Genomic DNA, 20,207 nt, shown 5'->3' with positions numbered 1-20,207 from the left:
TCTGGGACGAGATCAGATTGTCCCATTCTACTTAGATGTTCTCTCTTGATCTCCATTTATAAAAGAGATGAGTGTACTGGAAGTCCAAAATTTTGCAATTGATTTTTAAAACACAAAAAGTGCAAGCAAATTTTAAAGCTTGTTAGATTTGTGCAATCTGAGTTCTGTTAACTCTATCCAACTCGGGGAATTGGTAATGTTGATGAGGCTTTTTAGAATATTTTTTCTCTCTTACGTAGCGATGATGTGGCTCAAACATGAAGCATAAGGTTGAAACAACGTTGTTTTAATCCAAATTTAATTTTTAATACATATTTTATTTAAATTAATTGTTAAAAAAGAAGAAGAAGAATGATGGGGAAGGCAAAATAGCAAGGACATGCAGTGTCTCGATTCGGTCAGACGAGTGTCGAGAGTGGTCACTGAAGCCAAAGGGCTCGAACATGGAGCGTCTTTGACAGGCCTCTAGGATAGTGAAAGGGACAAGAATGAACCGAACTACATACTGAACAAAGAGAGAACGTGCTTGGGATATATATGTGAAGATTATAATTAATTCAAGAAGGCGTCATTTGACGTAACGACAATGCTTAACTTTGGAACTCCAAAGTTAAGCGTGTTCATGGTGAGAGCACTACCAAGATCGGTGAACTCCTGGGAAAGTATGCATCTGTATGCGAAAAGACAAAATCGTAAGATTCAGTATGGGACGGACCAAAATAGATAATATCTTGAGTGAGTTAAATGTAAGGCCTCACATATAGGGCCCTCACCGATTGCAAGTTGGGCAAGGGCTTGCAATCGGCGAGGGTTGCCGGCCACTAATTGGTGGCAGATTGTAGAGCCCCCACCATCTTTGCCTTCTTCCTTTTTTTAAAAAAAGAAAATTAGCTTATTTTTAGTCTAATTAATAATATTTGAATTAAAAAATTATATTTTGTCCAAAATGATGTCGTTTAGACTTATTTTTCATGTTTTAGCTATGTCAGTGCCACGTATGAGAGAGAAAATTTTTAAAAAAAAACATGTTAGCATTTTCTATGAGCCATATTGGACGGAGTTAACGAAATGACTTGATTGTGCTAATTTGACAACCATTAAGATTTGATTGCACTTTTTGTAATTTTTAGGATTCAACTGCACTGTAGTGACAAGTTTTAAGATTTCTAGTGCGCTTACCCCTACATTTGCATTAGCAAAATAAACTAGTATTACATCACAGAAAATAAGAGGAAAAGAAACCTTTGCTAAGAAAGTTCTGAATAATCATCCGACCGGTCGTTTATCTTTTTAGGTTTTGTTTATTTTGCAGAGAATTTGACATTTATGAGCATTAATAAGTTGTTTTCTAGAATAAAATGACAAATTTCAGGTATTTGATTGAAATGTAAAAATAATTGAAAACTTCATTTTCGTCATTTGAAACTCTACTTTCATTCTCCAAACCTAGCCGCCGGAATCCCCATCGCAAGTGCCAGGGTTTCTTGGGCCTAGCCATTGGGAACCCAAGCACGTGTGCCGGGGACCCGGTCACTCGTTTAACGTGGGCGCAAGAGCTAGGTACCCAGACGCGAGCACGAGGGATTTGGACTCAGCATCCGTGGAGTCAGGTCTGGTTTCGATGGACCTAGGCCCTAGCTACCAGTGACTTGGATGCGAGAGCGGGGCACCGGATATGATGGCCGGGAAAAGGACATCGATATATACTAAGGTCTCGGGCCCGGCCTCGGAAGATCCAGGCATGGAATCCTTAGAGATCTGTATTATTATGCTGGGATGAAAGAGACTGTTAACTACGGGGGTCGGTGGAACCGGCTCCACCCGTTGTGTTTCCTGCGTACAGTACGTCGCGGCTTTGTCCCTACAATGTGCAGTTCACCATGGATCACATTCCAAACACTGTCCTCGATTGTTTAGTCCGTAGCAGAAATTTCATCGTACAGTATGCAGTTCATGGTCCGTCTGTGTCCAAGAAGTAACAAGCACGCTCGCTCGATTCCCTCAGCGATGATTCAACTTTCTGTACTTCTCCTTTGTTTTTTAACTATAATAGGGGCAGGAATCATTCTCCTTTGGGACGTAATCTTCATTGGCCAAGGATTCGTTCATTGTGCATTGCTTCCTACAACCACTGGCACAGCTCATTTCCCTTGCTTCTTCATCAAGATTACTCCACCTCGACCTGTTAATAATTGACCTAATCGATCGCCTCGAGGAGCAACGTGTGAAGAGAGATTAGGGGGAACCAGTTCCGCAACGTGTGACCCGAGCAACTTCGGATAATTCGCAAGATAATACTTTTCCATAAACAACAATAAAAGCCGTTATTGATAACAGTATGACAATAATTTGAGCTTACATCTTCGGAAGAGTGATATTACGTTATTTTTCTCTCATCTACATTAACTAACACGTAAAAAACTCCATCTGCCGAGTGCAAAAAATACCAACTCCGTCTCACGTCGAACTTATACTAGTAAAAGGTCGTGTCTATTCAAACACATATCTCTCGACCATTTATGTCACCGTTTCTCCTCTCCTCCTCCTCCTCCTCTTCTACTTTCATTGTTTTCATTGGCTATCCAATTTGGAAAACAAAATTGGACTCGTCTTTCGTATTGTACAAGGTATACTTTTCCCATTTCGCCAAATCAAAAGGGCAGGGCATAGACTGGTCAAACCCTGTTTATCACATGTTTTTCAACTCTCGTGAAACTTCAAAACAAAATCTCCTCGGGATCACATAATTGCTCACGACTTGACGACGTCACGGAGCCCGACGGGAAATTTTGGGGACAAAGTCGCATTCCTAAATATAAAAGAAGAACCTGTCAAAAAAAATATATAAAAGAAGAAAGTTAAGAAGGTCTTCCAAAAGGCTCAGCTATGTCGTCAGCGATGACCGAAACACAATCGTTTGCGTTTCTTAGGGAAGACAAAAAAAACGTGGATCCACGTGGCTCTGCTGGGAATGTCCTGTCGTTGAAGATAAAACAAAAGATTGTCCTAGAAAAAAAATATACAGAGAGCAGAATCAAATGGGCTGGCTAGACATGCTGCGTAGCCGAGAGATGTTGATCCATACTTGAGGAGTTTAAATCCTGAATGCAACATTAGTTAGGACGCAAATTACGTCATCTAATATGATGAGCCGTTGGTCACGCCCCGCATGCCGGCTATGCCATCGACATATAGAACGCCTTCCTCGTCTCGACCACAGTCGAGCCCTCGAATTCGCGTTCGACCTCCGGATGGATCGAGAGACGAGAAGTGTCTTCTGCTCGAGTGTCGGTCCTTAGCCGCGGGATGGGGGGGTGATTGCGGGCGCAGACGATCTCAAAGGTTGGGAGGGACCCTGCTTCGCCCTTGCGAAGGTCGTTGCCCACCACAACCGGCGCACGCGAAGACCGCGCGAATCATTGTCTCTCGGCCATCAAATTTAAAAAAAAAAAAGAAAACGGGTCCGTCTCTCTTGGGTCTTCACCTAACTTCCAAATACAGATTGGGATCCAGACAAGGAGTTGAAAATCCGGCATGGATACACATCATCCATTACCCCTTTTCTATTAGACGGCAGCTTGGCTCCGTTACGGAAGAGAAGAATACTCGAGTTATGAGAATGCGCCAATTGAGATAGAGAGTGAGTCACGAAATCGTGGCAGGAGAGGTGGAGATGGTCCAATCTCCATCCCCACAACATCTTCTCCTTCCATCCACCCTGCGTTTCGGATAAATGAATGTCCCTCCACAGTTTTTTGAAACTGAGAAAGCTTTTGTCTGAAGAATCTTTCTTGGACACGACAATCAAATAATTTTGTTCTGTCTTAAGTTAGAATAACACCAACATGTCATCTCTCTCTCTCTCTCTCTCTCGGTGTGTGAAAGCAGTATTCATTGAATCGATAGAAAAAAGGGGGGGTGTTCCTAATCGATTAGCTCTTGAATTTTCAGTACTCGATTTGATTTCCGTCGATATATACTTTCAGTAGTTACTCGTGTTAGATGAAGACGCGATTGCCCATCTTTTCGCGCGAAGCCGGAAAGAGGCAATTTTGCCGATTGATCGTGGAATATACTTGGCGCGAGCGCCATCTAGTCAATTTTACCTTTGAGGAGAAACGTCGAACCGGACTTATATCCGTATTGGATTTCGCCCTCGAGATAGAGTAAAATGTGTTGAATTACATCAAACTTGTACCGGTCCGATTCGCTCCAATTGTGTTTCTCTTCGCCGAATGAAAGTTCTGATGTATTTTATACCAAATACGTAGCAAAGGAGCACAAACGCGTACTGTGATATAAGAAGTTGGGGAACACGGAGAGGGACGAGCCGGGACAAAGGAAAAAGCCGACACGCGCGTTCCGATGCTCTCCAGATCATATTCCATCGGATATTCGTTTTCAGGAAATTCACAGATATTCCCCGAGAAAAAGGGCAATAAAAAATAATAAAAAAGAAGAAGAAAAATTACGTGATTGGATGAGAGACATACGCCCCCGTACGGTCAGCGACAGCACTCCAATTGCTTCGGAGCCCCGGTTCGTGGCCCGTCGACGATGTCAAATCGTTGAAAGCAACGTTTCCTGGACCGTTCGATGCCCGGGATCCCGATAAGCAAATTGCCCACAGCTCCTCTCGATCCTCATCTGTAAATTTAAGATGGGAAGAATATTTCGAACCAAAAGAAAATGAAAGTTTAATTGCTGAACTTTAGCATAAATCTGTTATCATCCACGACTAGGATATGTGGTTTCGTTCTCTCTCTCTCTCTCTCTATGTCCTTATTGGCTATATTACTTGGCCAATCGTTTGTCGACTTCGAAACGAGAACTGAAAGGACGAGAGGCATTTTATGGGCGCGACGTGATCGATACTATCGTCTGTCGCGTAAGGTGAACGTGGAGCTCGGTTCTTTTTCTCTAGATTTTCGATAGATCTCGCGCGTTTTTACTTGTGATGGGATCGAGTCTTATATATGTTTAGCGATTATGGAATGTTTTTGTTGCTTAAAGAATCAAATAAATGGGGAGGGGAGAATTGCCACGGTCCTTGTATGCCGAAGTACCAAACTTTTCACGGGCTATTTTGCCGTTATGCCCGACTCCTGGATTTTGTACCGCTTTACCGATTCGAAAAATTGGCCCTCGTTTGGGAGAATGTTTTGGATTCTTGAGCCTATGTTCCCCATGTATCGCGGTTATCATCTTAATCGATTCACACATACAAAAAGTGTTCCTCATATAAGCTAGACGACTACTAAAAATAATAGGCGGCGCGCGCATTTTCGTCCGTACAACGATTCCCCGTCTCGTTTAGTCCATGCATACGGACAAACAAATTCCGATCACTCTTTCCGACCATCTCGTGGTCAGGGATTCGTGTCCGGCGGACCGACGTCCTGTCCCGATCACGAGATATAGTTTCCCCCGCGCGTCCGACCGAGGTACGAAACCGAGTGACGGCGCGTGGCCCAAACACAAAGAGAGGCCGTCAAAACACGCAAAGCTCTTCCGACATGCACCAGCTCGCTCGCTCAGGGCAAAAATTTCCACGTACAATTCCTAACGTCACCTTCCCCTCAATACACCGTTCTTCGTCCCACGAACGGCGGCGTGACAACCGCCGTTAACAACACCCTCGATCGATCGACGGAGCACCCGACCGACACGCGCAGCTCCCGTGTCTACCCAACTAACGGCGTTGGTCAACCGCACCGCTCGCGTTGACGGGGAGAAACCCGAATATCCCAAAGCATATCTCTTCTAAAAAGTGGGAAAAAAATATAAAAAAAGGAAGTTCGATTCTCGAAATTTAAATAATAATAATAATAATAATCCCCCGAATATTCCATTTTTCAGATCCCCGTCGGCGTCCGATTCCGTCCCTCCGTCGCTATAATAACCCCGTCCTCCTCCTCCTAAACCTCCGCCTCCTCCTCAAACCCCCGTAATTCCCCATTTGCCCCTCGCCGGAACCTCCCCCTTTCTCTCCGTCAATCCTCTGCAATGGCTCTCAAGGCCGTGCACGTCTCCGACGTCCCCAACCTCGACCACGTCCCCGACGGCCCGTCCGTCGCGGCGCTCGGCTTCGCCAGGGGCGGCGGCGAGGCCTGGGCGCCGTTCAAGGCGCCCAGGTTCCTGGTGATCGGGCACCGGGGGCACGGCATGAACGCGCTCCAGTCGAGCGACAGGCGGATGAGGGGGCTCAAGGAGAACAGCCTGCTGTCCTTCAATGCCGCCGCGAGGCACCCCATCGATTTCGTCGAGTTCGACGTTCAGGTGAGGCTCCCGGGTTTCCGAGCTAGTTCTTGACGTTGGCTTTGCCGTGCTGCTTGCTTTAGATTCTAGTTCTAGATTGGTTCTCCAGCTGCTCTGTTCTGGAGTTTCCCGTTTCTTGTTCTTGAAAGTTAGAAGAAGAAAAGAATAATATTTTTTTTTTTCGGTTTTTTTTTTTGGGTGCTCGTGGGTTTTGCCGGAGGAGATTTGACCGGTTTCCAGATCTTGATTTGGAATTTTATTATTATTATTGTTATTATTTTATTATTATAGTTCTAGATTGGTTCTCCAGCTGCTCTGTTCTGGAGTTTCCCGTTTCTTGTTCTTGAAAGTTAGAAGAAGAAAAGAATAATATTTTTTTTTTTCGGTTTTTTTTTTTTGGGTGCTCGTGGGTTTTGCCGGAGGAGATTTGACCGGTTTCCAGATCTTGATTTGGAATTTTATTATTATTATTGTTATTATTTTTGGTGTTGAATTGCATCGGAACTTGAACAGCCGGCCTGAGTTCACGTGCGTGTGTTGTCTGGTTGCGTCGTGGCCTCGCCGCGTACGTCGCCGGGTGGGTTTTTGTTTGTTTCCGCGCGGGTTTCATTAAGAGCTTGATCTTAGTAACCCAAGCATTACATAGGCTAAATGAAAATAAATGGAAAATTGAAATAGAAAATATTTTCGCTTTCGTTTATTTATTTCGCGAAAAATAAATTATTCGATAAATAACCTTGAAAAATAATTGGATGTACCGTTTGAAAAAAAAAATTCAAACTAAAAATGTTTTCATCATCGGTGATAATTTATGCTTCTAATGTTAGATTATTTTTAGAAAAGATACTTTCCTAATTTAGACGAGCCTGTGCTTTTCCGGTAATTTTCGTTGTTTTCTTTTTGCCCTATTTGTTTTTACCCATCCGACTTGAAATTTTTCCTTAACATACGATACTGATCTGGTGTTTTTTTTTTTTTCTTTTGTTGGCTCGTTGGTTGATGCTCCAAGATGTTTGGTGGTATTAATGCCTAAGAACAACCAAAGTAAAGCAAAAACAAAATCTGGGTTTTTTTTGTAGGTGACCAAAGATGACTGCCCAGTCATTTTCCACGACGACTTTATCCTCTCCGAAGACAACGTAAGCAAGCCCCTCCTATTCTTACACTATAAATATTCCATTAAAAAAAATTAACAACAATGCAAAAAAGTATAGTTGCGAAAGATAGCATATCAATCATATCCATCGAGAATCAATAGAAATATTCTAATTATTTCTAATCCAGAAAAATATACTAGAAAACTTTCCTATCTTTTGAGATCATTATGCCAAATTTTATAACCCCAGCTTCGAAATTTAGTCCTTTTTTTTATTTTTTCAGGGCACAGTATTTGAAAAAAGAGTGACAGAGCTGTGCTTAGCCGAATTCCTCTGCTGCGGACCGCAGAGAGAAAATGGGAAGATCGGGAATTCGCTCCTGAGGAAGACGAAAGACGGGAAGATAGTGAGATGGGACGTGGAAGAGGACGACTCCCTCTGCACGTTGCAGGAGGCTTTCGAGAAGGTGGAGCCTTCGCTCGGCTTCAACATCGAATTGAAGTTCGACGACCTCATCGTTTACCAACAAGACCACCTCGTCCACGTCATTCAAGCGATCTTGAAGGTCGTCTTCGAGTGTGCACAAGGAAGGTCCATCATCTTCTCCACGTTCCAACCCGATGCAGCTCTCCTGGTCAAAAAATTGCAGAGCATGTACCCTGTAAGTGTTAGAAATCTCAGGCTCTGTTTTTTCAAGAGAAATGCTTGGTAGTTAGCGTATCGAGATCAGTCTACGAAATTAGATGTTAAGCTTTTGAGACTGATTGTTGCTGCGTGTGGAGAGTGAGATCTTCCGTGGAGATTTTAGTCTGCGACAATTATTTAGAGAAAACTGTATTGAGAAATGCAGTTGTGTATTGGCATTTTAGGTGTTCTTCTTGACTAATGGCGGGACGGAGATTTACGACGATTCACGGAGAAATTCATTGGAGGAAGCCGTGAAGCTGTGCTTGGAAGGGGGTCTTCAGGGGATCGTTTCGGAGGTGAAGGGCGTTTTCAGAAATCCAGCCGCTGTTCCCAAGATCAAAGAGTCCAAGCTCTCTCTGTTAACATATGGCAGATTAAAGTAAGACTCTCTCCATCTTCAGCTTTCATTAACATGATTGATTGATTGGTTGATCATAGATTTCTTGGACATGAAACTAACGTCCTGCTGCATGTTTTCGTGGGAATCGCAGCAATGTTTCCGAGGCGGTGTACATGCAATACTTGATGGGCATTGACGGAGTGATCGTCGATCTGGTTCAGGAAATCACAGAGGCGGTGTCTGATCTGATCAAGCCCGCCGAGGAAGAACTCGGAGAGAGCGTAGGTGAAGCGGAAGGGGGGAAAGTCGAGTCGAAGCCTATGTTCTCGGAAAAGGAGCTTGCTTTTCTTCTCAAGCTCATACCAGAATTGATACAGCTATAGAAGACGGAGCCATAATTAAACCCGCAAATTCCGAAAAGGAAAAGAAATAGCCTTTCGTTGTGCATTAGCGTGTGGTGTGGAGGGAAGCCAAAGCATGTCATACTCATTGTTCTGTACATAATCGACTCAGTTCCTCCCTCTCTCTCTCGCTCTGTCTCTCTGATATATTAATTTGAAAACGACGAGGACCTTTACTTAGCACATGCCTTCCTCGTCGGTTCCTCCATTTTGTAGAATAATCACACGAGTTAATGAGAAGTGGCTTGGGTAGTCAAAGCCCATCCAAACAAAACTTTGCCAACTTTACCTTTGAATTGGGTTTCTTATCCTCCTTAGCCTTTCGAATTTGCTGTGTTTTGAAGCAAATTTCATGTATTCTCGAACTACTTCTTAATGAGAATTTTCAAACTTTTCAGACAAAAAAAAAAGGAACGGCCGCGTAGCCTTTCTTCCGCTATTTTTCTTGTTTTTCTTTAAATTTTTTTAATTCATAAATTATATTAATGGGAAAATTTTCAAATAGGTGCCTGGAGTGCCACCATTTTCTTAAATAAAGATATAAAGTGGATTTTATTTCAAATAAGGACCTGAAATTGCCATAACAGTTTCAAATAAGGGCACGAAATAATCATAGCAGTTTCAATTTAATATTCCAGCCGGTCTGGGGCATTTTCTTCCAAAGATATTTTGAACTTAAATTTTAGTTAAATTAGATTACAAATTTAAAAAAAATCTAAAAATTTAAAAAAATGCAAGCAGAAGGGCTAGGCAAAGCCCTCTTGCTTGTGCTTGCCGCTCCACCGCCGGTGGGGCTTCGACCATGGTTGGCGACCCCTCACTCGCTGAGATGCTGGCGACCCTGCCGGCCATGGCCGACCGCCCATCGGCGATGGGCCACAGGTGGAGAGCCTTGATTTTGTCTTTTTCTTTTTTTGTTTGTGTGTGTGTGTTCTTTTTTTCTTTTTTTAGTATGTCTTTTTTATGGAAATTTTTTAAAATTTTTTAACCTAATTTAATTACGATTTTGTGTAAAAATTAGGATTTATGTAAAAAGCGACATCATTTTAATACTTTGATTAATCTTAACGCCACATGGAAAAGATAAAATATTAAAAAAAACCTTAAGACAATATGGAGTCCTGGGCGAAGCCCTCGCCGGCGAGGGTGAGGGTCGCCCAGGCGAGGCCAACCCTTGCCTGTGGCTTTTGAGGGCGGCCTCGCTCGACCCATTCTGGTAGCGCATGATAACCATTCCGTTCTATCCAGAACTAGTTTTCTGTTCCCAAAACAGTTTTGGAACAAACCCGTTTGGTAACGCAATATCATTTTTCTATTTCTAGGACAACTTTTTGTTCCGTAACCGATTCTGAACCGTAAATCATAACAAAAAAAAGTAGGTTTTCTATTTCTAGACCAAAAATGAGAATCATTTATGAGAGAACTCTTTCTTCAAAATACATGTTCATCTGGAAGTCACAATCTTTGAGGTGGGAAAAAAAAGCAAAAAATCAAAAATTTCAAAACTTCACAGAATGGTTTAGAATTGGTGGCTACCCACTTTGAGCGAAATTTAAATTTTTTTAGGTGTCGAAAAAAAAATTTCACAAATGGCTTAGCGAATGATAACCATTCTGTTTCGAAATGAGTTTCAAAGAAAATAGATTTTTCTATTTCTGGTTCCAAGATAAGTTTCTGATAAAAGAAACCCGTTTGATAATGACAAAAAATTTTTATTTCTGAAACAAAAACCCGTTTGATAACAGCACAAAATTTCTATTTCCTGAAACAAAAACCCGTTTGATAAACAACACAAAATTCTATTTCCAGGAACAAAAATCCATTTTTTTAAAAAAAAAGGAATAAAAATAATTAAAAAATCCAAAAAAATCCTAAAAATCTCAAAAAAATTCAAAAAATCCAAAAAAATTGCAAAATTCTAGAAAAATTCATCATAATTTCCAAAAAATAAAAAAAATTCAGATTTTTCTAGAAAATAGGAAATTTGTTGAATTTTTTCAAAAAAAATCAAAAAATCAAAAATTTGAAAACTTCATAGAATGACTTAAAATACCTGTGGCCACCCACTTTTAGTGAAACTTAAATTTTTTTAAGTGCCCAAAAAAAATCAAAAATTCCAAAAATTTAAAAAATTCACATAATAGTTTAGAATACATATGGCCACCCACTTTGAGTGCAATTTAAATTTTTTAAGGTGCCTAAAAAAATTCAAAAACTCAAAAATTTCAAAACTTCACAGAATAGCTTAGAATACCTATGGACATCCACTTTGAGTGAAATTTTAATTTTTTGAGGTGAAAAAAAAGCAAAAAATCAAAAATTTCAAAACTTCATAGAATGACTTAGAATATCTGTGGCCACCCACTTTGAGTGAAATTTAAATTTTTTTAGATGCCAAAAAAAAATTAGAAACATAAAAAAATCAAAAATTTTAAAACTTCACAGAATGACTTAGAATGCCTCTAACCACCCACTTTGAGTGCAATTTAATTTTTTTAGGTTCCCAAATGGTATTTTTGATTTTTAAATTTTTTTCGACACCTAAAAAAAATTAAATTTCACTCAAAGTGGATGGCCACATGTATTCAAAGCCATTATGTGAAGTTTTGAAATTTTTGATTTTTTTCTTTTTTTCGGCACCTAAAAAAAATAAAATTTCATTCAAAATTGGTGGCCACAGGTATTCTAAGCCATTCTGTGAAGTTTTGAAATTTTGCTTTTTTGCTTATTTTTATTTTTTTCGGCACCTAAAAAAATTTAAATTTTGTTCAAAGTGGATGGCCACATGTATTCTAAGCCATTATGTGAAGTTTTAAAATTTTTAATTTTTTGCTTTTTTTTAATTTTTTTAGGCACCTAAAAAAATAATATTTCGCTCAAAGTGGGTGGCCACATGTATTTTAAGCCATTCTGTGAAGTTTTGAAATTTTTGCTTTTTTGCTTATTTTTATTTTTTTGGCATCTAAAAAAAATTAAATTTCGTTCAAAGTGGGTGGCCACAGGTATTCTAAGCCATTCTAGAAAGTTTTGAAATTTTTTATTTTTTTATTTTTTTCGACACATAAAAAAATTTAAATTTCATTCAAAGTGGATGTGCCAGTATTCTAAAGCCCATTTGTGAAGTTTTGAAATTTTTTAATTTTTGCTTTTTTAATTTTTTCTAGATCTAAAAAATTTAAATTTCGCTCAAATTGGGTACCACATGTATTCTAAGACATTCGTGAAGTTTTTAAATTTTAGATTTTTTGATTATATTTTATTTTTTTGGCATCTAAAAAATTAAATTTCGCTCAAAGTGGTGTAATAGGTATTCTAAGCCATTTTGTGAAATTTTTTATTTTTTATTTTTTTTTTTTTTGCACCTAAAAAATTTAAATTTCGCTTAAAGTGGGTAGCCACAGATTTTAAACCATTATGTGAAGTTTTGAAATTTTTGATTTTTTGCTTTTTTTTCCCACATCAAAGATCGTGACTTCCAGATGAACATGTGTTTTGAAGAAAGAGCTTTCTCAGAAATGATTCTCATTTTTGGTCTAGAAATAGAAAACCAACTTTTTTTTTGTTCTCATTTCTAGTTCAGAATCGGTTCTGGAGCAAAAACTTGTCCCAGAAATAGAAAAATGAAATTGCGTTAACAAACGGGTTTTGGTCCAAAACGTTCTGGAACAAAAACCAGCTTCGACAGACCGAATGGTTATCATGCTGCAACTTGTGGCCATCCACTTTGAGCGAAATTTAAATTTTTTAGGTGCCGAAAAAATAAAAAATAAAAATTTCAAAACTTCACGAATTGTTTAGAATACCGCGCCATCCACTTTGAATAAATTTAATTTTTTAGGTGCCGAAAAAAATAAAAATAAGCAAAAAAGTAAAAATTTCAAAACTTCACGAATGGCTTAAAATACTATGGCCACCACTTTGAGCGAAATTTTATTTTTTTAGGTGCAAAAAAATAAAAAAAAGCAAAAAGTCGAAAATTTCAAAATTTCACGAATAAATTAAAATACATGGCCCATCCACTTTGAGTGAAATTTAATTTTCTTTAGGTGCCGAAAAAAAATTAAAAAATCAAAAATACCATTTGGGTACCTAAAAAAATTAAATTTCACTCAAAGTGGGTGGCTAGAGGCATTCTAAGTCATTCTGTGAAGTTTTGAAATTTTTGATTTTTTATGTTTTTTTTCGGCACCTAAAAAATTTAAATTTTGCTCAAAGTGGGTGGCCGTATATTCTAAGTCATTCAGAAAGTTTTGAAATTTTTGATTTTTTTCTTTTTTTTCACCTCCAAAAATTAAAATTTCACTCAAAGTGGGTGGCCACAAGTATTCTAAGCCATTCTGTGAAGTTTTGAAATTTTTGAGTTTTTGAATTTTTTTTGGGCACCTTAAAAAAATTAAATTTCACTTAAAGTGGGTGGTCACATGTATTCTAAATTATTCTGTGAAGTTTTAAAATTTTTGATTTTTTGATTTTTTTGGGCACCTAAAAAAATTTAAATTTCACTAAAAGTGGGTAGCCACAGGTATTTTAAGTCATTTTATGAAGTTTTGAAATTTTTGATTTTTTGATTTTTTTTTTAAAAAATTCAACAAACTTCCTATTTTCACGAAATCTGAATTTTTTTTATTTTTTGGAAATTGTGATGAATGTTTCTAGAATTTTTCAATTTTTTTGGATTTTTTGAATTTTTTTGAGATTTTTAGGAATTTTTTGGATTTTCTAATTATTTTTATTCCATTTCTAAAAAATGGATTTTTGTTCCTGGAAATAGAATTTTGTGTTTTTTATCAAACGGGTTTTTGTTTTAGGAAATAGAAATTTTGTGCTGTTATCAAACGGATTTCTGTTTCAGAAATAGAAATTTTTGGTTGTTATCAAACGGGTTTCTTTTATCAGAAACTCATCCTGGAACCAGAAATAGAAAAATCTATTTCTGTTTTAGGAACTCATTCTGGAACAGAATGGTTATCGCTGATGGCCAACCACAGGTCGAAAAAGAAAAAAAATAGAAAAAGGAACAAAAAAAAAGTAAATGATTAAAATGCCATTAACCAGCCAATGAGGGTCAAGTCCTTCTTTGTTCTCCAAGCCTTTATTCGAAACAAGATCCATTTCAGGCTTTTATTTGAGAAAATGAAAGTACTTGAAACCTTTATTTGAGACAAGATCCACTCGGGTTCTTATTTGAGAAAATGAAGGCACTTTAGGCTATTATTTAGAATTTTTCCCGCATTAATGTGAAGGGAAAGGCTTTGGAAGATCAACACTTGCACGATTGAACCGGTATGAAGTTGTTGTTTGGCCAATACTGAAGAAGGATGAAAGCACGGTCCTAAGTTTGGGAAAATAATAAAAATGGTTCTTGAATTTTAACTTAATGTACAATGTCGTCCCTGGATTTTTATTTCGTTCAATGTGGTATTTGAACTAATTGGTAAATGTTTAATGTAGTTCTTCCATTTGCTCAAACGACAAATTAGACATTATTTAATGATGTGGATTATTATATATTAAATTGGATTTATAAAACTAATGAGCCAACATGTCCATTTTTTTATCAATCCATTTAAGAAGAGGACAAAAATAATTAGGTCCTTCGGCTATCCCATGTGAAAGTTCTTTTCCTGATTTGAGATGAATATCTTACACGGACAATTCAAGTAGAACTTCTTTTTGTCCACCGTTCAACCTAATGGATTGGAAGCCACATCAACGAATTCTATTAAATTATGGACAATATTGAATATTTTCATATAATCTAAGGACAAAATTGAAAATTTAACAATAATTCAAGGACCACGTTGAACAAATTAAAAGTCCAGATTCGACATTGCAAATAAGGTCAAAGTTCCAGAATCAATTGTGTCGTTTTTCCTACAAAATGAAGGGGGTCCAAAATTTAAAAGACAACATTACGCTAGTCATGCGGCATGTCTTTCGAATTTGCACATATTGGTGTCCATAGTTTTGCCTGCGGTTGTTCTCTTAATTATTCTTTATCAATAAAGTTAAATAGCAAAGTTCTTTCTAATCAAAATCAGTATTAATTGGAATTAATACACTTCTATCTGGTATGTGATTTTGGATTGTTGTTATTGATGGTAGAAAAATATGACCGGAAAAGAAAAACATGCACTTTTGTAATGCGGTACAAAAGTTATGGCAATTTTAGTGTCTTTTTTTCATCAAAACTAAATGAACAATAAACGCAAAAAATAAGTTATATGTAAACGACATTATTTCAAATTGTCTTCCAAGATATTTTCTCTTCATTGATTTTTTCCATGTTCAAACACAATAACAGATAAACATTCATATTACAAATTACTAAGTTTAAGCTTATTCGACATCCGGTACAAATAGAAATCGGCTACAATTTTAACTATTTGTAATCTTCAAAGTATTTAAACTATTCAAACAACGAGATATATATATATATATATATATATATATATATATATATATATATTACTTATAATTTTGTCAAATGGATAATTTCAACGTTTAGTTGCATTCAAAGTAAGATATATCCAATCCAATTGAGTTAGGAATGTATTGTTCTTTATCCCATTTTTCAAATTCAAATTTGCATTGGTAGGACATGACTGTTCGAGCGATAATTCTATAGTGATGGCTCAAAAGAAAAAAGTCAAAATTTCTTAACCTTCCCAAAACCCCTTTAGTCCCATGGTTCTTGGACATTTGGGTCGTTTGTTCATGCTTTTTTTTCGTGGGGAGATCAGTTCTTTCACTTAACTTGCGCTGTGAATCAAGTTCTGACTGCTCATGAAAATAGCCTGGTCAAGTTGCCAGGACATTGTTGTGACCGTTCATTCCTCCATCATCCATGGCCAATCCGAGTTCAGATCAACAGTTACGATTTCACAATCCCAAAAGGGGAGGTTCGAATCCACAGTAAAGTTTTGCCGAGAGCTCCGGAACTTCTAGAATCTAGAATTATGCTAATCATCAGTCCTACTCCAACTCGGATTAGGATCCTCGGATTTCGGACAAACCAGTGGAAGCGATAAGCATTCTACCCGACCCGTCGGACTCTCGGGTTTGTAGTCGCTTCCTATATAAACGCCTTCGCCTTTGCATCAAAGAAATGCTTGTGAAGATCTGTCTCTTTATTTCCTTTGCCTCAAGCTTGTGAGAAGCTTCTCCTATACATGTTCCGATGTCCGCGGTGCGACAAGAAGGTGACCGGCTGTGGCCCCTGTCCGTATTGCCGATCGGGTACCGGTTCCTGCCCAGTGACGAAGACCTTGTCAGCTACAGCTTGAGGCGCAAGATTGATGGCCACCCGTTGCCGCCGTTCATTCTTGAGTTCAACGTGTTCGGAACCGAGCCGTGGAACTTCCCAGGTACCTGATGAAGGGGGAGAAGAGAGAAGACTTCTTTTCTTTCCAAAATTAAGCTTGCAATCATGGTCAAGACCACGTTGTTTTCCCCAAAACTCTAATTCTTTTTTCGCATGAACCGGTCCCCTGTTTTTTATCCTAAGTTTGTTGCTACCATTTTTAACTCCAGGAGAAAGTTTCCAAGTTCACTTAATATTTGCATAAAGCGATCGGAAAACTATAGCTTTACATTACTAATTTTTTTTTGTCTTCTCGTCTTCTTGAATCCATTGGATCATGTCTTTTGGTGCTTTTTTCGTTAATAATGGTGAGCGAATTCACAGGCGACGTCGAGGAGGAAAGGTACTTCTTTTGCCGGATAAAGAACGAAGCGATGTCGGGAGATTCATCTGCGGTACGCAAAAGGGTTGTCGGTGCTTCTGGTTACTGGAAGCTAACTGGTACAGAGAAACAGATCATTACACTCCCGTTGAATGCAATCAAGAGCAGGTTCCTTTTCTGTGAAGGAGGAGGAGGAGAAGATCAAGAGGAAGAAGAAGCAGAAGATGAAGGAGGAGGAGGCTCAACCGATGCTGCTCAAACTCAACCGAAATGGATCATGCATGAGTTTCGGCCTCGATACCAGGTACACGTTCTAGACATCATGTTTTTCGGCTCGCCACAGAGAATTTCTCGCAACGAATCGAACCGAGCGGGGCCAAGCCCATCACAGCCGTTCATTTCGCGAGAGTTCCCGTGAGCCCCACACGTGACACCTACATGAAAGGATGGCCAGTTCGGCAAACCCGGTCCAGACAAGACTACTCCCCTTCTTTTCGGATTGAGGAAGCGGGAATCCTTTTGTCCATGACCCGGGTGCGATCTCATCGAAGATTCATAAGTGGGGCTCACACGAGACTCGCGCGAGCAATGACTGTGATCGTGATTGCCCCTGTTCATGTGGAGCGGCCCAGTCGATAATTTTTTCCTGATGCGTGTCCAAATTTTATTGAAGCTTTTCTTTTGCCCGTCCAATTGAATTTGCAGGAGAACCAAACCGAAAGAGATCAATGGGCAGCGTACCGGGTGTTTCAGAAGAAACCCAAGATACCCCAGGGCAGTGTCATCTATCACCGGTCGAGCTTGCAAGACCATCTCAACCGCGGTTCGACCGGACCGTATTCACGGGGTTCGAGTTGAATTACCGAAGTCAGAGAAAAAAACGTTTGAAGAGTCTCCGTTTGTGGTTGACTCGTGACCGTGCCGAGTTCGAATATGCCTTTTCATGTTTGCTAGTCCGTTATGGCTTTACAGCAAGTAGTAGTTTCAGCGGGAAGATGGTCAGGAGATCCAGTAGGACATTTCTTATCGATTAATAATAAGTTTTAGATAGGGGTTCTTGTCCTTTTGATTCACCTTAGAGGTTGGATTTCAGTATCGGAAATCTCGTCACATCGACTAATATTTGAATGTCCATCTTCGAGCCTCGAAGAGTAGAGGCAACTAAATGGGTGGAGCGCTCGAGCGGGCTGAAGTTGGATTTGGGTAATCAGCTTATAATTTTGGACAAGATTCATGGAGTAATTCATATCGATCCATATAATACAAGTTGAAAAACCTATATCCGATCTAAGCTCATATTAACTCAAATTCACTCGAATTGCTCGTGCATTCATCAAGCCACCCCCGCTGCAACCGTGTAGCTTCGGTGCTGGTGAAAGATTTGGTAAATATCAAGGCAATGGTGAATACAAATAGAAACCTTATTTGAGCTATAATTTCACTATTTATAAGAGATGAAGTGTTTAAATTGTTCAAATCACGAGATGTATTTACATTTCACTTTAATTTTAATTAAATGGGTAATTTCAACATCAGTTGCAATCAAAGCAACATATATCGATCCAAATGTATCCTCTTTATGCATTTTTTTCAAATTTAAACTTTCATTGGTAGAAGATAAAAATGTTCGAATGACAAACGATAGATAGAAACTCATTGGCTACATGATAAATATGGTTGACTTGATTCCATGGCTTTGGTCTTGGTGTCCAAGAAAAAACATTCTTTCCTCCTTCCCACCTTTCTTTTCAGTATTTGTTCCGCACATGTATTTGGCATAAATAATTTCAAGAATCCCTTTCTTTTACGGTAAAAGATTTAAAGAATTCCTCCCCACGTTAATTAATTCCTCAAAAAAAAAAATTTCATCTACTTTGGTATACTTTATCTTGTTAAATTTGAAAAAAGGGGGAAAATATTCTTTTCGATTAGCTTTATAATTAATCTATTCCTTTTCTTTATTTAGATTCGGGACAATCTTCTTTTTCTTGAAAAAAGTCGCGACCCCGTGGTCTTAAAAATCAACGGTGACGATCTGACAATTCCAAAAGGGAGGTTCAAATCCACCCTAAATTTTTGCCGAAAGATCGGGGTCCAGTCCTACTCCTTACCAAAATTCGGACAAAACAAGTGAGATGATAACGATTTTCACCGAACCCGTCGAGGAACAGTTCGTGCTTTGCTTCCATATAAACGCCTTCGCCCGTACATGAACAGGCTCTTGTGAAGAGCTGTTCTTTATTCATTGATTCTTTCCCACAGTTTGTGAACAACTTTCGTAATGTCCGCACGACAAGAAGGAACGTGGAAGACAATGTATTGGACGGCACGGCAAGCTTGAGCTCAGAGATCCCGGAATCGCATCCTCCTCCGATATATTGTCCGCGGTGGCCTGTGTCCCAATTGCCGGTCGGATACTGGTTCAAGCTTGGCGACAAAGAGCTTGTCGGCCACTTCTTGAGGCGCAAGATTGATGGCCACCCGTTGCCGCCACCTTTGGTCCCCGAGTTCGATGTGTTCGGAACCGAGCCGTGGAACTTGCCAGGTATCATGAACATGGTGTTTTATGTTATCTCGGGTTCCTCTCAGAATTCTTGATTCGTATATAGTGAATGTAATTTAAATCTATATATAATTATAACGGATAGGTACACCATAAAACGTCGCAAATATATAATCGAGTCCTAAAACGTTAAGAAACCTTTCTTGCAGAGATGTTAATGAGCTAGGAAAATTGTTGATTTTACACTCAAATCACGTGCTCTGGGTTCGAGTCTTCGAATTAGGAACTTTGGTTGGTGAATCTACTCCTCTTTTCTTTTCATCTTATCGTCAAGCTTCAATAGCGTACTCAATTTGCCGTTTTTAAAGTCTTTACCTATTTCCTTTTTTCTTTCTTTTAAGATTTCAGCCTTTTTCTTTTTTCTTGGTCAAGCTTTTTGGTGATGTGGCGCCACGTCAGCCCGTGCCTCTCCAAAAGCTATTTTAAAATGCCATGTCAGCGTAAAGAGGTCGGATTCTCAAACTAGTTATTCATGTCTTTCGGTGCTTCTGGTTGCTGGAAGCAATAACTGGTACAGAGAAGCAAATATTTACACTTACATGAATGGCAATCATGAACAGCCTCCTTTTTGGTGAAAGGGAGGAGGAGGAGGAGGAGGAGGAGGAGGCGGCTTGACCGATGTTGCTCAAGCTCGACCTGAATGGATCGTGCATGAGTTCCGGCCTCAGAACCAAGTACATGATCAGTACACCATGTTAATTGGCTCGTCACAGAGAACTTCTTGCAGGGATACGGATCCAGTGGGCTAAGTCCTTTTGCCCATCCAGCTGAATTTGCAGGAGGATCGGATGGAACGAGATCAACGGCCAGTGTGCCGGGTGTTCCAGAAGAGACCCAAGGACAGTGGAATCATTCTCCGGTTGAACTTCCGAGACCTGATTTGCCTGTCCGACTTCAATCACCTAAGTCAAAGATTTGGGGTCCTAATTGATCAAGCAGCCGCCGCCGCCGCCGCCATGTCAGCTTCGGCTGGTGAAAGAAAGATTTGGTAACTCGAGACTGATATAAGCTTGTGCTGAAGGGGCCTTCAAGTGAAGAAAGCTCGGGGTCCAAAATGGAAGATATTGCAGCGGGCCTGTGGTTCACTTTAGACCACTTTCAGCAAAACACGATCGTTTTATTTACAAGGTTTTTCTTCAAGCACGGCGCGATAACAGACAAGTTTCGATTAGAGCA

The 20,207-nt window shown here is 39.3% G+C and overlaps 1 protein-coding gene across 1 annotated transcript; it reads left to right on the top strand.

The window, feature by feature from the left end:
• Positions 1 to 5,919: 5,919 nt before the first annotated feature.
• On the top strand, positions 5,920 to 9,066 carry LOC115672421 (glycerophosphodiester phosphodiesterase GDPD1, chloroplastic). The gene is made up of 5 exons (XM_030594225.2): positions 5,920 to 6,279; positions 7,338 to 7,397; positions 7,639 to 8,016; positions 8,225 to 8,421; positions 8,534 to 9,066. Exons 1-5 carry the CDS (start codon positions 6,007 to 6,009, stop codon positions 8,763 to 8,765), a joined length of 1,140 nt encoding a protein of 379 aa, XP_030450085.2. The 5' UTR covers positions 5,920 to 6,006; the 3' UTR covers positions 8,766 to 9,066.
• The last annotated feature ends 11,141 nt before the right edge of the window (positions 9,067 to 20,207 follow it).

Source organism: Syzygium oleosum, unplaced genomic scaffold (assembly GCF_021117445.2).
Source record: "Syzygium oleosum isolate NSW1041296 unplaced genomic scaffold, Sole_v2.1 Sole_v2.08, whole genome shotgun sequence".
Lineage (NCBI taxonomy): Eukaryota > Viridiplantae > Streptophyta > Magnoliopsida > Myrtales > Myrtaceae > Syzygium > Syzygium oleosum.
This window is presented reverse-complemented; position numbering and strand designations above follow the sequence as displayed.